Here is a 17,563-nt window from a genome sequence, read left to right as displayed (position 1 = left end):
CTCATCCAAGCTGCAACCAACTTCAGAAGGTTTGTTTAGAGTGTTGACTATAATCAGTGAACGATATTCCTCATTGTGAATGCAGACACAGACACAGACAGACAGACAGACCCTCAGGCTTTCTCTCTCTCTCTCTCTCTCTCTCTCTCTCTCTCTCTCTCTCTTTCTCTCTCTCTCCCTTACACACACACACACACACACACACACCCCCTGTGCACACACTGTTTCATACACTCACCAACATTTTTAAATGTTACACCCTGAGCTGCTCAGGCTGGCATTGAGCCCACCTTTTTCTGTTTACAGGTATGAGAAAAATCTTGTGTTTGCCCAGCGCTGGGGAATTTGGAAAGGAATGGTGATGGGCTTCTTCACTGGGTACATGTGGTGTCTCATTTTCTTCTGTTATGCGCTGGCCTTCTGGTATGGTTCCACACTTGTCCTAGATGAAGAAGAGTATACACCAGGGACACTGGTCCAGGTACTTGGCTCTTGTTTCCTATATATATAGTCTTTCTTGATAGCTTGTCAGAAAAGTCATCATAGAGACTTAATCCCTTTAATGTCTTAGGCAAGAAAGGCTCAGTAGTTTGCTGAAGTCTATCTGCAGGGCCATCGATATTAGGACACTTTAGTGAAGAGAAGTTAAACCTGTGGGCTGATGAGACCAGCAATTTAATGATTTCCAATTAACTAAAGATTTTACAGCTGTACAATAATGATCCTCCAGTGGATCCCAAAAGAAATTATACCATGAAAATGGGAAGTCATTGACCCCTCAGCTAAAGATGAACAGGTTGTAAAAGCGAAGTTGGTAATAGTACAAGATATGTAACATCTTCAACCGAATACGTGGTACAAGCATATTTCACAACTCATTAGTGGGGTGTTATGACACCACGGATGCTATTGCTACTTTAATTTGCAGTGTTCTTTGAGTTATTCACTCCAAAAGCATCTACCCAGCATTTGCTATGCACCAGATCCGTCCAAAGCATGGTGGACAAAAATCAAAAACAAGAACAACAACAACAACAAAACCCAACATGGTTTCCATTTGCTGTGGTGCTGGAAATCGCTTCATGGAAGGTTTTTAAATAAAATAAAATGTTGCAGCTCAAGATTCTTGATGGAACAGGCACCAGCAGAACAATGAAAAGTACCAGGAGTTCACTACATGAAAGTTTATCGTTCAAAAATCCGCTGTGTATTACAAACACACCCCTAGGCAACCTGGAGAACTCATGCAGTGTCGATAGGAATGAGCATCTGATACATGACATTCTGAACAAGATAAGGCAGCAACAGAATGGCATTAAAGTCGTCTTTGTCCTTGATGAATGGACAGCTGGCATAGCTTTGAAGTTTGTTGAAAAATATTGTGTGGTAATGCATGTTCAGGTGTTACATAAATTTTGAAAGATAGTATGTAAAGTGTTAATAGTATCATGACCTACCAATTGTCTCTGCAATTTAGATCTATTTTGGCGCTCGGGAAAGTTAAAGTGTTGTAGATCTGACTATGAGGTTCTTTCTCCTTATCAATCTAATTGCTTCTAAAGGCTGATGAGATGCTCTTTCCGCTAAGCACAATGACCTGACTTTGATTCCCCAAGGCTCATAAGGGAGGAGATAACTGACTCAGGCAGGTCCTCCTTTCACCTCCACCCCTGCACTGCAGCACACAAGCAGCCTGTAATAAACAAAAACTGTAATGAGAATAATTTAAAAACTGTATGCATTTACCATCTAAGTAGCTTTGGTCGTTTACTTTGTAGAAATGCTTTCACTGAGCAAAATTGTTCTTGTATTCTGTGCCTATAAGAAGAAAGGGGAAATTATGAATAAAATGTTCACAGGAGAAATGACTTGGTAAATTGAAAGTTAGCTGATACACAGTTCCAGTGGAAAGCTCTGAGTGTAAAAGTCCCTGTGTGTCACAGCTTCTGTTGTCAACTTTACGTACCTGGGAAAGGACCCTCAATTGAGAAATTACCTTCATCATATTGGCCTGTGGGCATGTGTGTAGGTCATGGTTTTGATTCATGGTTTTGATTGCTAATTGACCTCACAGGGCACAGCCCACTGTGGGCAGTACCAGCCCTGGACAGGTGGTCCTGGGCTGTAGAAGAAAGCAAGCTAAGTAAGCCTTAAGGAACAAGCCAATGGAGAACAAGCAGTTCCTCTGTGGTCTCTGCTTCAGTTCTTGTCTTTAGATTCCTGTCCCAGCTTCCCTCAATAATAGACTATGACTTAGAAGCTGAGCAAGCCCTATCCTTTCCAGATTGTTTTTGGTCATGTGTTTTTCAAACCAAGCTAGAGCACCTTAATAACTGCCTTGGTTGCTTTCCTATTTGTGTGAATAGGCAGCATGACTAAAGCAACTTACGGAAGACAGAGTTTATTGGAGGATTTCAGTTTCAGAGATTGAATCCATGACTGTCATGGTAGAGTGCATGATAGAAGGCAGACACTAGAATAGTAGCTAAGAAATTATGTCTTGTTCTTCAAACATAAGAGAAGGGGGCAGGGAGAGGGAGAGAGAAAGAGAATTAAACGGGTAGTGGCTTAGGCTTTTGAAACCTCAAAGCCCACACCCAGTGACACACCTCCTCCAACAAGACCACACCTCCTAATCCTTCCTAAACAGTTCCACCAACTGTTGGAAGCATTCAAATATACGAGCCTATCAAGCTCATTCTCATTCAACCACCATAGCAACTAGGTTCTGGTTTTATGGTTCTCCTTTTAAAGTTTCTTGGGGATTCAACCATGAGACCATCTATCATATATGTTCAGTCTGCCACACACATGTTATAAGTAGCCAAAGAAAGCTATGAACACAGCCAGAAAAATTTCTAAACTTTCTTAAAATATTGAGATTTTGAGGGGCACTTCTTTGTTTTGTAACTTGATTGTTTGGACTTTGAAGTTGGCAACATTGGTTGAACATACCTGCTAGATCTTCCCTGAGGAGTTTGTCATTTCAGTGGATGGTTTTTAAAGTACCACTGTGTAGACATGGCATACTGTGTGTCTCTAACGTTTTAATCATAAATTATTATCATCTTATTCTCAACTTCTTGCTATAATGCTCTGGTTATACCTTGCCTGGATAAGTGCTTCTTTTAATTGATAATCTCTCTCTCTCTCTCTCTCTCTCTCTCTCTCTCTCTCTCTCTCTCTCCCTCCCTTCCTCCCTCCCTCCCCCTTCTCTCTCTCCCTCTCTCTCGTGTGTGTGTGTGTGTGTGTGTGTGTGTGTGAGAGAGAGAGAGAGAGAGAGAGAGAGAGAGTGCTCTTGGTTATATTTCTACACAGCAATTTTGAAAGCTGAGTACTCTTGAATTTCTTGAGTTGAGTTCAATGTTTTAAGCCACTAAACTAATTAACAATCAAATTAATTTAGCACATTTTGTGGTGCACAAAATTATTATGACTGCATTGGGTGTAAATGAGAAGCAGCTCACATAGATTACTGTAATTAGTATCACTTGTGTACAGATAAAAACTTGCTTTCTGGTTTATTAGGGAAAGATGAAGAGGAACTAAATGAGCGGGAAACCTTGGGGTTTTTGTTTACATTTCGGGTTTCAATAATAAAGAATAACAGCGGTAATAGGAAATAATATTCCCTCGGTACATATACGGCATCAGGCACTGAGCAAGGTATTTAATGTAATTACCATAAATAATATGCATTACTTCATTCTGTGATTGGTACCATCTACTACAAAAATGAAAGGCAGTCATGAGGTTAAGAAATGTGTTCTAGATGGCATCAAGTATGGTTTGAACTCAGGTCTCAGTGACTTAGGCCTGTCCCATTGGCCAACTTTCCTTCCCTCAGATCTATGTTGTAAGAGACACAGATCATAGCTCCCTCTAAGGGTGCTCCATGCATTGCCTGCTCCCTAGAGCTTCTCTTCTTACCTTCCTGTGCACAGGGATAGAGCTATGGTATTTCTGATGAGAACGTCTTGCCTGGGATGTGTGTTGTCTACTGCAATCATTGGATATGAGTCTGTCTTCTCTCACTCCTGGCTTCTCTAACAACCTGCACAGAGAGAATCGTTTGAGGCAATGGCTTTTCTGTAAATCCAGGCTAAGCAAAGAATTGACCCCTGGTCTTCAAAATGAAGACTCCATTCCTTATCCATTGTTTTTCCATGAATACACTTTTATTGGGACATATCCACGGCCATTTGTTTACACATTGCTACACTCGCGTATGTACCATGTGGTCTGTGTACACATGGATTCAGAACCCATGTGGCCTGAACTATTTACTAGTTGGGTTTTACAGAATGTGTTTGCTGGGCTCAGATATAGGGCATAGGACGAGTTGCTTTGCTGATGTGGGAGGTCGCTGGAGAGGGTGGTCTTTAAAAAGCTTTGCCAAGAACTGTTGTTATCTGCCTGTTTACACCATTCACTCATGTCTTCCATGAGGTAAATGGGGGAAAAGAGGTATTTAAAAGTATAACTATGGAGAAATGCTTTACAAAGAAAAAAAGCCATATACTTCTGAAAAGCCCATAAACTACTTAACTTTAAAAGTATTTCTGAGAAACCTTAAGAATTCATAAGGACACCTGGTAAATGTTATTATCTGCAAATTGGCAAAAATGTATGCAAACTATGTGGGTTTTTTTTTTCAGATTTTCCTCTGTGTCATATTAGCAGCTATGAATATTGGCCATGCATCTTCTTGCTTGGAAATCTTCTCCACTGGGTGTTCAGCAGCTACCAATATTTTTCAAACAATAGACAGGGTACGTAAAAGTCAAAAGAAATAGTTAATGGGGTATGTCCTTGGATGGGTCCTAGTAGCTGGGAACCAGCCTGTGAGTTAGGACACCTTACGTCTCTGCTGTCATACTTCTACTGGGAGATGCCCATTAAAACAAAAGAAACAGTTTCTTTGAGACAGGGTCTCACCACATTGTCCTGGCTAGTCTGGTACTCAACTCAGGTAGTCCTGAGATCCACCTGCTTCTGGTTTGTGTGTGTACGGGGTTGAGGGGGGGTGGGCAGGGAGTATTAAAGGTGTGCACTACCACACACAGCAAGAAGTAAACATTTAAAGATAACATCGGACAGTACTAAATCCAATAAAAGAGATAGGACCAAGTGTTATGACTGGCTAGTGGGAGGAGTCTTTACATTGGGGCCATGGGAAGTAAGAACAAAAAAGGGAATTCCTGGTTGTGAAACATCTAGGTTGGGAAAGAACTTGGTGAACTCAAGGAGTTAAGAAAGTCGAATGGGAGTGAACAAAGTCATCCAGGGCCAAGGTCGGGGGAATGGGAAAAGCCTATGATCATGTCTATGAGCCTGGATGTCCTAGCAGGAAGTGTGTTTAAATTTATAAAGGACCGCGGTACCCCTGGGTGGATTTTGTTGGTTAATTTATGAACATTCATTGACAATCCTGTCAGGTAACCACAGACCAAAAACAGAAGGGAGAAGATAGGACTCTGTTCTTTTTTTCTCTTTAACAAAATGTCATGAACCAAGAGCCATGGGTCACCTGAACTATGAGTGGGTTTTCGTTGTTGTTGCTGTTGTTGTTGTTTTTGTTTTTGGCTACAATGAAATGCTATCTACCTGAGGAAGCTGTTTTGTGTTGTGAGTTCCGTGGCCAGGAATATGTTGATATTTTCCCTTTGAAAAAGATTTTTGTTTTTGTTTTTGTTTTTGTTTTTGTTTTTTATTGTGTGTGCGGATATGTGTCTATCTGTCTGTCTATGCATGTGAGTAGAGGTTAGAAATGCTAGACTTCCTGGAGTTGAGTCATGAGCCTCCCATTGTGGGAGCTGGGAACCAAACGTGGGTCCTCTGAAAGGCAAGTAACAACTGGGCCATCTCTCCAGCCCTTTGACCTTTTCTTTTCTTTTTTAAAAGTTTATTTATTTTATGTTTGTGACTACACTGTAGCTGTCTTCAAACACACCAGAAGAGGGCTTCAGATCCCATTACAGATGGTTGTGAGCCACCATGTGGTTGCTGGGAATTGAACTCAGGACCTCTGGAAGAGCAGTCAGTGCTCTTAATGGCTAAGTCATCTCTTTGAGCCCCTTTGAGCTTTTCTCGTGGTCTCGAATCAATTGATGCCTGCAAAGCTTCCCTGAAAACAACTGAGAATTAAGGCATTTACATTTTATTTTTTTGATCCTTATTTAAACACTTGAGAAAAAGAAAATAGATTCCATTATATTCCCTGATGGGGCTATGGTCATGATTCCTATTCTAGTGTGGACAATGAACAAGTTGAACCTGGAGTGTCCTAAGAGGAAGAGGTGACCCTCTTCTTTGGTTAACCAGAATGATTGCTTTAGATAAGTCTCATTAGTAACAGCAGAGTAAGGGCAGGGTACAGTTGCAAGCTGGTGATATTTTGTGGACACTTAATTTTACTTTGTCATCTGCATTGACTGCCAAATGTAGAGTGCTACTAGCCCCAGCCTAGTTCACCAGCTATATTACTCTGGGCACAAAACACTCTCAGAGGTCCCCCCTGTCTAACTAGAACATAAGAACAATGTAAATGCAAAGGGTACATTAAAACACTTCACTTCCCATCATCTCAATAATATAATACTAACCATATTAATATTTTATAGTGTGTCAATAAACAATGGTTTTATAATATTATATAATATTAGCAATATATAAGTTTATGGTAATAATGTAATGAATAATGGTAAATAAATAAAACTCTGATATTGTATCAAAGTTACATTCAATAATAATATGTAGTCATATAATAATAACCCAGCAGCCTCAACAGTAGTAACTGATATCACTCTTGTAGATGTGGAATATGAAAACAATTTATCTTTAGCACATCTCTGCAATATTTTGACCAGAAAGATTGTGCCACAAAATTTTTATTAAATTCATTCATTTTACTTTTTTGTGTATTTTGCCTGCATGTATGTGTGTGCACTGCACGCATCCTTGGTGCCTGTGGAAGTCCAACGAGAAAGAGAATATGAGCACCCTTGAAGCAAAGTTATGGATGATGGTGAACTACCAACCATGGGGGTGCTGGGAATTGAACCAGGGTCCTTTGCAGGAGCAGCAAGTGCTCTTAACTACCGAGATATCTCTTTGTGCGTTAACTAACGTCAAGATGGATACGACATGCATGTGGCATGCATTGTCACACGAACAATTATCTTTGTATTGCACTCCAGCAACCTGTCATTGACTGCATGTCAGGAGATGGCTACAAGCTAGACCGAATCAAGGGTGAAATTGAGTTCCACAATGTGACCTTCCATTATCCTTCTAGACCAGACGTGAAGGTAAGTGTCTACCTCTGGCCTGATGTTTTCTATTCTTGAGTTATTCCTTTTCAGATCCACAAACTGTTTTCTAAATGCTGACTCAGTTTCCTGGAACAGAGGACAGAAATGGGTTTCTGTGGAAGTGTCCTTTGGTACTGTGCCAACTTAAAGACACAGCGTCTTTCCTAGTGATGATTATAATGTGCAAATCTCTCTGGGTGGAACACAGTCTGGCACGAGGCTCAGGCTGAGTCATGTGATCCTCTGTTGAAATGAGTGGCAGGTCCTGTCATTCTAGATATGTGGTAAGGCAATCAAAACAGTCAAGTAGCTCAGCTTCCAATCACCACCTCCTTGGACACCACAGAAGGTGGCATAGGGAGGGAGGCCGTGTGACCTGCAGAGTGAGTAGCTGTGAGCAGTTTTGCATTAGTCCTTATAGGAAGACCATCTGGTGCTGTTGCTTTCTTGCATCTTGTCCTCAGTGAGGGAAACATACTGTTTTCTAGAACCTATGGAGCAATATCAGTAGAGGTAACCACTCTCTAGGAAACTCCAATCAGTTCTCTTGAAAGAACTGGCTTTGAAATAATGCTTGTATTCATCCAGAACTTATCATCTTTGGTTTCCTTTTAGTAATAATATTTCTGTTAGTAATAATATTTCTGTTATACTCACAAAAAATAAATCATAGTTTCACCTGCTAACATTCAGCCCATGCCCTTCACAGAGTTTTAGACCTAGAAACACAGCACACATATTAGGCGAACGTAACCAAGTAGTATACCATTCGAACATACCGTCTTCAGATTGGTTTACTTCTGACCTTTACTCTATGAATTATCATTACACTTGTGATTTACAAGAGCTTCTTATTTAACTGATTGAGATTGACTCCTTGAGATATCCTAGTATGTCAGATGTATTTTAAATTAGATTTTGAGGCATAAATTTGAAGGTGACCCTTGCTTATTTACCAGTGTTATCACATTATCATTTTTATTGTTGGGTATAGCCATTAAGCAACATGTTAGCGGTAAAGCCTCTTTCCTGAAGTCTTTTGTTGTTGATGGATGTATGCGTACAGTGCTATGGGCCATATGTGAACATGAATACACATCCATGCTTATGCTGGAGGGATGGATACACAACACGAATCCCCAAGAAGCATGCTCTGTAAGGCCTCATTGCTTGGTTAAGTGCCCAGTGATGTTAGGAACTTAAAAAAAAAATATGTTCTTTCCTCCCCAGATTTTAGATAACCTCAACATGGTCATAAAGCCAGGGGAAACGACGGCTCTGGTGGGATCCAGTGGGGCTGGGAAGAGTACAGCATTACAGCTCATTCAGAGATTCTATGACCCCTGTGAAGGCATGGTGTGTATCTTCCCGAAACTTCTCAACGTGGAGGGGCAAGGGAATACAAGTGGTGGTGTTGTCAAAAAAATTGATTTTTTTGAATTACTAGTATTTAACATTTTTCTATAACGCTTTCTTCCTTTCTTTCTTTTGGGGGGATTTGTTCACATTTATAATTTCAACTGCTTTGAGCAGCAAAGTGTTATTTGGTGAACCAGATTTCAAAGCAAGATTTACCATAAAGCACATATACAAGATAGAGGCTATTGCTTACTTTTATTGTATCTTTTGAAGTCCCCCCACCACCATTCCTTTTTTGATACAAGCCAAAAGGCAATAAACACGTTCAGAGTCTGGTGAACAACTGGTTACTCTCCCGAGAAATTAAAAGTGCCCACTCTGAGGCTAGCAGTGAGAAATTGACTTTTACACTACCTGTGTTTCTACACTGAATTTCTTACAGCTAAACTCAAACTCAGTTGCACACTGACATCCTTGTACAACAGGCACACCCTCCGTGGAAACGGTTTCTAATCTAGTCTTCTTAGACTTTGGTTGTTCTCCCCAGTGGCCAAGTATCACCTAACTTTATGATTCCGAAGCTTGAAGGACACCAAGCTGTGTGATGCTCTTCTGCCCTCTAGGTGACTCTGGACGGCCATGACATTCGCTCTCTTAACATCCGGTGGTTGAGAGATCAAATCGGGATCGTGGAACAGGAGCCCGTTCTGTTCTCCACCACTATCGCAGAAAACATCCGTTTTGGCAGAGAAGATGCAACAATGGAAGACATAGTCCAAGCTGCCAAGGATGCTAATGCATACAACTTCATTATGGCCCTGCCGCAGGTACCTACAATCCAGGGTAGTACAGAGGTCATCAAAGGAATTAGTCCCTTTCAGTTGAATTCTCAGTCCTTAAATTCTTAAGAATTTGTGCTCTAGATTTGTGCCTGGAAATGTCCCATGTTTTTCCTCTCATGTAAAAATACATTGTTTAAATGGTTGCCATCTACAAAAGTGGAGCTCTACCTTTTAAAATGTCCCTCTGATGTAGATATAGTTTCTTGGTCTGCCTACTGAGCACATGTTGAAAATTTTTTACAATATTTGTCATGAAGGATTGCTTGAGAAACATTTTCTTGCTTGTTAATCACTTTTCAGTTACTATGACAAAATACCCAAGAATAACAAGTTATCACGAGGAGCTTTTGCTCAGGCATATGGTTTCACAGGCTCCAGTCAAAGGTCAGCTGTTTCCCTTGCTCGTGGCAAGAAAGAACATCACCTTTCAGAAGTCAGGAAGCAAAGAGAGAGAGAGGAAGGGCTAGAGTCCTGATGTCTCTTTCAAGGGTATAGTCCCCCTGGCCCCACCCTGGCTCAGTAGACCAACTTCCTTTCACAAAGTTACTTTTAAAGGTTCTATGGCCCAATAATGCCACAAGGTGGTTAAAAAAAAAACAACCTTGATAACAAGTAACTTCAGAGAGAAAGGATTTACTCTAACAGCTTGAGGATAGGGTCCAACATGGCAGAGACAGCATGGCATGTGAACTGGACGTGGCCGATCACACTTGTTTGTGGGCAGGAGATTGAGAAAGATGATTGCTCATGCGGAGCTGGTTTTTTATTTGGTTTTTCATCCCAGCTCACGGGATAGTAGTCAGCCACATGGGTGGCCCTTCTCTTCACAGATTACCATTTTGGGAAGGGCCCTCCAAAGTACTCAAAAGTGTGTCTCCTAGGTGGTTTCAAATCCATCAAGTTGGCAACATTAAGCCATTGCAGAGAACATTGAAGATCTAAATCATCACCACCACTGTCCTTCTGCTTCAGTTTTCTTATGCTTACACAGCTTAACTACTGTGCTTTTAGACCAGAATCTTGCAAATTCAAGAGTTTCTCAGTATGTCTCCATTCTGTACGATCACCATGTCTGTATTTGACATGATGACCTTTAAGTCACAGGACGATTACTAATGATATATGCATGGCTTTTAAGACATTGCGGGCTTTGTTCCAGTACTTCAGGTGTATTTGCTCATTTAACCCTCATAACTACTTTTCCGGGTAGCAACTACTATTATGTCCATCTGCAGATGAAAAAAGAGGTTCTGTGAGGTCAAATTCTATATATTCAAAGTCACAGCAGGTCCAGTTCCAGAGAAAGTGACCTTGAATAGATCCCATTCACCCTTTGTCTTAGGGTTTTATTGCTGTGAGGGGACACCATGACCACAGCAACCCTTATAAAGGACAACATTCAATTGGTGCTGGCTTACAGTTTAGAGGTTTAGTTCATTATGTTCATGGCACGAAGCATGGTGACAGAATGGTGCTGGAGAGGTAGCTGAGAGTTATGTATATGGATCCAAAGGTAGCTGGAAGATAGAAAGCCACTGGGTCTGACTTGAGCTTCTGAAACCTCAAAGCCCTCCCCCAGTGACATACTTCCTCCAATAAGACCACACCTACTCCAACAAGGCCACACATCCTAATCCTTTCAAATAATGCTTCACCCTACGAGTTTATGGAACCTATTTTCATTCAAATGCCACACCTTCTAAATCACAGTTTTGAACAGTGTTGTCATTATGAGGATGCTATAGTCTAGTAGCTAATGAGAATAACGCCTCAAACCTACTTCTCCACCTTCTAGCTTTATGGCAGGCTTGTTTAACCCTTTGTGTTCAGAATTTCCTTGTTCAACCATTAAATCAAATAATAATACTTGCTTTCTGGGGCTCTGTGAGGACTACATGAGAAGATAGATGTAGAATTTCAGCACCATGCTTTTTTATGGACCATAAGGAGCTCAGCCTTTATTGGCTGATACTGAGAAAGTCAAGCACCTAACTTCTAACACGCCATTGTTAAATTTCAGTGTGCACTTTGTTCTGTGGGATACTCAGTCAGGACTTGCTGTAACAGCAGGAGTATGAAACCAGGTTCATCTTTCCTTCACAGTATAAAGACAGCTTTAGTACTGTGGTTTACTTTTGCGTTTAGTGGGAGAAAAAGAGATAAGACCGTGCAATGTGACTTAATTCCCTGGGACGGATTTTCAAGACTGGTCAATTTTCATTTTGGCTGACATTTTTTATTTGAGCGTGTACTAAAAGAGAACATCCACACAATTCAATGCATTAATTATCAATACAAATATTGATTGGTTAGTTCTTTCAGAAAAGGATATTTCTTGCAGTAAGAGTTGGACCTGTAAAAATTCACACTGGAGAGAAAAAGTTAGAAGGGATACTGACTGGATCGGTGTCTGAGGCCATCAATTTCGTCTTCCTCATGATTCCTAGCAATTCGACACCCTTGTCGGAGAAGGAGGAGGCCAGATGAGTGGTGGTCAGAAGCAAAGGGTAGCCATTGCCCGAGCCCTCATACGGAATCCCAAGATCTTGCTTCTGGATATGGCTACCTCAGCACTGGACAATGAGAGTGAAGCTAGAGTACAAGAAGCATTGAATAAGGTTTGTAGAGAGTCAATTCATTTTTACAGGCCCTTCAAGGAGGAAATAACACTAACAGGTCAGTATATTCAGTCTGAAAACTTATGAAATATCGGCCAATTACCATCTACTTGGTGTTGAAAAGGACATAATTGTGATTTATTCACCAAAGTTGCAAAATAAAATTAAAACCCACATGAAGTGCAACATGATTTATCCCCATTTTATTAAGCTATTGATTAATTACCACAAGAAGGTCAATCTGTATTGTGATTTATGGCTACAAGAAACCATTGCGTATTTCTGATATATGCACAGTCTGTATAAGGATACCCCTAGGGTCCAAAGCTGATCTCCCTGTGGACTCAGGGATAGTATGAAGGTTGGCATTGGCTCTATCCTATAGTCTTGTTTAAAGATATATCTTGTCTTCTTACAGATCCAACATGGGCACACAATCATCTCAGTTGCCCATCGCCTGTCAACAGTCAGAGCTGCAGATGTAATCATTGGGTTTGAGCATGGAGTAGCTGTGGAAAGGGGGACCCATGAAGAGCTGCTAGAAAGAAAAGGTGTCTACTTCATGCTTGTGACCCTGCAAAGCCAAGGAGATAATGCTCACAAAGAAACGAGCATAAAGGGCAAGTACTCTTCCTCTTTGGCTTGTATAATATACAACTTATTATTATATATAACATACTAAATAATTAACATTCATGCTGCTGGCTGAATTTAGTGCTTGTGAATGTGCATTACTTATTCTGGCAAAGCCCAGAAAACGTTGTGCAGTTGATAAGGGAAAAAAAAAATAAAACAAAGAAGGCTAAGTTTTTTTTTTTTTTTTTAAGTAGAACAGGCTGCCTAGATATGTCAGGCATATGAAGGATTCTCCTTATTATTGCATGGATTAAACAGTGACTAAATGTTTTGCACTTATTTTCAAATGGCGACAGATACTCCAGACCTTACTATGCCTTCTTTTTCTCAATTCGAACTTTCAGACGTCATGGTCGTGCTGAGCTGATTAATCAACCACGTTTTACTTCCTCCACCATCTCCCGTGGGGACTCATGCACAGCACTGGGCCTAACTGTTGCCTATGTTTACAACATGAAATCTAAGAAAAGTTTTGAAAATTTGTTGGATGTTTCAGGGTGTGCTAACTCTGAGTTTTCATTAACTTTTTTAAAAATGTATTTATTTACATTCCAGCCATTGCCCCCCTTCCCTGCCCCCTCCCACAGTTCCTCATCCCATTCCTCCTCCCCCTTGCCTCCAAGAGGGAACTTCTTCCCCCACCAGACCTCCCCTTTCCTGGGGCCTCAGGTCTCCTAAGGATTAAGTGTGTCTTCTCCCACTGAAGCCAGACCAGGTAGACCTCTGCTATGCATGTGCTGGGGTCTGGGTGGGGATGCGGGTGGGGACCTCAGACCAGCCGGTGTATGCTCTTGGTTGGTGGCTCAGTCTCTGGGAGTTCCCTGGCGTATGGGTTAGTTGAGACTGCTGGTCTTCCTATGTGGTCTCCCTCCCTTTCAGTTTCCTCAATCCTTCCCATAATTCAACCATAGGGTGCCCTACTTCAGTCCAGTGGTTGGGTGTAAGTGTCTGCCTCTGTCTCAGTCAGTTAGTGGTAGGTCCCCTCAGAGGATAGCAATACTAGGCTTCTGTCTGTAAGCACATCATAGCATCAGTAATAGTGTCAGGCTTTGGAGCCTCCCCTTGAGATGGATACCAAGTTGGACTGCCTTTCTCTCAGTCTCTTCTCAATTTTTGTCCCTGGAGTTCTTTTAGACAGGAACAATTCTGGATCAGAAATTTCGACTGTGGGTTAGTAACCCTGTCCCTCCACTTGAAGCCCTGTTTATGTTCTTTGGATTCTCTCTCCCAGTTGTTGAACACTGAGTCCTGAGAGTCTTTTACCTCCCAGGTCTCTGGTACTTTCTAGATGGTACCCCCTCCTCCCTCCCCCACCCAAGGTTGCATATTTCCATTCATTCTCCTGGCCCTCTGGGCTTCTCTCCTAACCCAGATCCTAAAGGACATGCATGGTATGTATTCACTGATAAGTGGATATTAGTCAAAAAGTGCAGAAAACCTAGGATACGACCTACAGACCACAAGTAGTGTAAAAAGCAGAAAGACCCAAGATAGGATGCTTCAGTCCCACTTAGAAGAGGGAAGAAGATAATCATGGGAGGCAGAGGGGATTGGGAAGGGAAAAGGGGGACAGGATCAGGTATGGGGGAGGGGAGGAATAGGAACAAAACCTAGAGGGCGAGGAGAATAAATGGAAATCATTAATTTTTTTTAATTTATACTAAAAGAGTCTTAGGTATTTAGACAAAACTAGCCAGCACCCATTTCACACAGGTCAATCTTAATGAGCATTTTGATTTTTTGTTAGAATGTGTTGAACAAATTTCAAGTTTATTTTATTTTATTGCAATAAGTTATGCAATTGCGTAAGTTAAGATGCCTGGGTAGCCAATGCAGTAATTACCATCTAAGGCAAACAGAAAATTATTCTATGGAAATAAAGCCATGCTTACTGTGGGTTCTGAGGAATGGCTCATGTGTTAAATAGGGAAAGATGCGACGGAAGGTGGCACCCTTGAGAGGACCTTTTCCAGAGGCAGCTATCGGGATAGTTTAAGGTAAGCACAAGCCATGTGATTTTGAAGTTTTTTGATATTTTTAGGAGCCTCCTACACGTGTGGTGCTTTGGCAAGAAGGAAACCCTAGGCAGACTCCAGGTCCTGTGATAGAAGAGTATGTCGATTTGTCTAACTTGGTCTTTCAATCTGTTGAGCGAGGGCCATGCTGCAGGGACTCCTATTATCGAGCTCAGAATAGATTTGGTTTTATTTGTTTTAATTTCAATGCTATGTGTATGGGTGTTTTGCCTGTGTGTATTTTGTGTGTGCCTGGTGACTACAGAGGCCAGAAATGAGGATTGGATTCCCTGAGACTGGAATTACAAATGGTTGTGAACCACCATGTGGGTGCTGGGAATTGAAACCTGGAGAGCAGCCAAGGCTCTTACCCACTGAGCCATCTCTCCACTCCCTAGAACCTGGGTTTAAACAACTACTATGTTAACTTGGTACTGTGATGCATGTGGAGGCTGAGGTTGTAAGATTACACAGTCAAGGTTAGCTTAGACTGCAGCATGAGACTGTATATCAGGAGCAAACATATAAACAGTTACAAACAAACCGCCAGGCACCTACTCTCTCCCCAATGAACTTAACCAGTTTGCAACACTCCTATATGAAGGTCATCTTTATCCGTTTACCTCTGATCTTTATCCTTACTGAGAGACAATTAAATTACTAACACTTCTGCTCCCAGAGTGATGTGTTTGGACTCAAATAATTTCTTAACTGGATGGAATAAAATGGATGTCTAGACTTTTAAAGAGTATGTCCTCTAACGAGATATTTATTTTCCTGGACTTACATCTATAAATATTCACTTTCAAAACATATTTTGGAATCTGCTGTTACTGAGACTGTAAATCATCATTTATGTTGGCTTAAAAATTTTACTAAAAATTTTTCTGGTGTTAAAAGTTATATATTTAAAAATCTGTCCAGAAATATCTGTGTTCATGAAAATATTGTTAAAACTTTTTCTGCTTCAGTCAGAAAACTAGTAATAAGTTACAGTTGATCCTCCCCCCCCCCTCTCTCTCTCTTGCCTTTGGCCTACCATTTCCAAGACTGTGCTCAAAGCCAAGACTTAGAATAGAACTAGCTCATTCAAGATGGCTACTCATTTCCTGAAGGAAGTTAAGGTTTCTTAAGACAGAACATTCTAATAACAACTTCGTGTAGTCAAGATGAGTTCATTTATTGTTAATTTTCAAAGAATGATTTACTAAAAAGTATTTCCATCTATTTAAATTATAGGGTTTTTTTTACACTAATGTATCTTACCTTTATAGGTCTAGATTCTCAGACTTGGTTATTTTGTGTTGTTTGTTTTCAGGAAAAAAAAACAACTTAAGAAGTGTTAGCTTTATTGGAAAACAATAAACATTTTCCAGTGTTATCTGGAAAACAAAACAATAGCTTTGAGTTACGTTACGTAGTATATTGAGTAATTAGCAAGCATATAGAATAGTTACTCTATATAGTAGAAGATATAGAAATTACCAGAATTATTAGGCAAGTTTTGTAGACATGTGGGACTATGTTTGATCCTAGCAGCATGTTTAATCATGACTAAAAAATATGAATCACAACTTGAAGATGGCTATTTTTCTTTTAAACACAAACAATGACACTGGCTACCACTCTCTGTGAGTTAGAATAACATGTATCTTATGGTCATGTCAGCAAATAAGTAAATGTTTTATTTATTTTTAAGCACAAAATTCTGACTGTGCAAAGTAGTTTATGATGAGAAACAGAAACAAATAACCATTTTCACACAAGGATCTATTATTTGGCTACATTTCCCACAATATCTACATTTTAATGACTAGGACTAAAAAAATAAAAATAACCAGAAAGACAATCTGTACTCAAAAAGTAGCTATTAACCTCCTGCAGAGAAAGATTTGTAATCTTTGAATAAGGAGTTCTATTAAAAATATCTCATTGTATGGGCTGACAGGATTTTCTCCTACAGGATGACTAAATGAAATGTTAATTTGTATCTTGCTTCTTGGGCTGTAGTCTTTCTGATAGCTGAGCCTTTCTTCAACAATATATTTTAGGTTCAAAAACAAGTTAGTTGGCAACAGAAAATAATTTTCTAAATAATAATGTTGAAAAAAAGAGAGAAAGAACATTTATTCCCCCAAATTTGCTGTTTTTCTTTGCCGTGAGAAATGGTACACAACTTTTGACTAAGTGGGGATTTCTTTTTTTTTTTTTTTTTTTTTTTTTTTGGAGCTGAGGACCAAACCCAGGGCCTTGATCTTGCTGGGCAAGAGCTTTACCCCTGAGCTAAATCCTCACCCCCAAGTGGGGATTTCTTAAAGAGAGTGTTGTATGATTTCTGAACAGGAATGTGATGGAATCGTACCAGTGTTTCTGCTGGGGGCAGGCGCCTGCCCAGCACCCTTACTGCTCATGGTCTCATGACAGTCTAGAGACATGGAGGTCTTTGAGGACTAGAAGAGAGGGAGATTTAAGAAGTACAAGTTTAAGGTAGTAGAAATCTGAAGGAACTCATAGATAGGTCTTCCTATGTATAGAACTGGAAGTTGAGTACTCAAATATTGACATTATCCTTTTTCTCATATATTCCTATCTTTGTGTCAATTGCTCTGAATTTGACTAGACCTATGATTTCAAATTTCACTCATAACATACACCCTGTGATACTTCATAATCACCCTGTGATCTCCAGATGATATAGCCTATTCATCATAGTCTGAAGATGGCCCAGCCTTCGTTATCTAACCCAAAGAAATAGCTACACATGCATCCTCTACATATCA

The 17,563-nt window shown here is 40.4% G+C and overlaps 1 protein-coding gene across 2 annotated transcripts in view; it reads left to right on the top strand.

Annotated features, from left to right (window-relative positions):
* Positions 1 to 17,563, top strand: part of Abcb11 (ATP binding cassette subfamily B member 11) — a 95,298-nt gene that overhangs the window by 42,256 nt on the left and 35,479 nt on the right. The window contains exons 11-18 of one of the 2 annotated variants that reach the window (XM_032901948.1): positions 307 to 481; positions 4,659 to 4,772; positions 7,200 to 7,310; positions 8,544 to 8,669; positions 9,296 to 9,499; positions 11,962 to 12,132; positions 12,551 to 12,752; positions 14,696 to 14,765. In XM_032901948.1, the coding sequence (XP_032757839.1) occupies positions 307 to 481; positions 4,659 to 4,772; positions 7,200 to 7,310; positions 8,544 to 8,669; positions 9,296 to 9,499; positions 11,962 to 12,132; positions 12,551 to 12,752; positions 14,696 to 14,765 (1,173 nt within the window). The remainder of the gene's footprint in view (positions 1 to 306; positions 482 to 4,658; positions 4,773 to 7,199; positions 7,311 to 8,543; positions 8,670 to 9,295; positions 9,500 to 11,961; positions 12,133 to 12,550; positions 12,753 to 14,695; positions 14,766 to 17,563) is intronic. The other variant, XM_032901949.1, reaches the window with a different exon arrangement.

Source organism: Rattus rattus, chromosome 5 (assembly GCF_011064425.1).
Source record: "Rattus rattus isolate New Zealand chromosome 5, Rrattus_CSIRO_v1, whole genome shotgun sequence".
NCBI lineage: Eukaryota > Metazoa > Chordata > Mammalia > Rodentia > Muridae > Rattus > Rattus rattus.
This window is presented reverse-complemented; position numbering and strand designations above follow the sequence as displayed.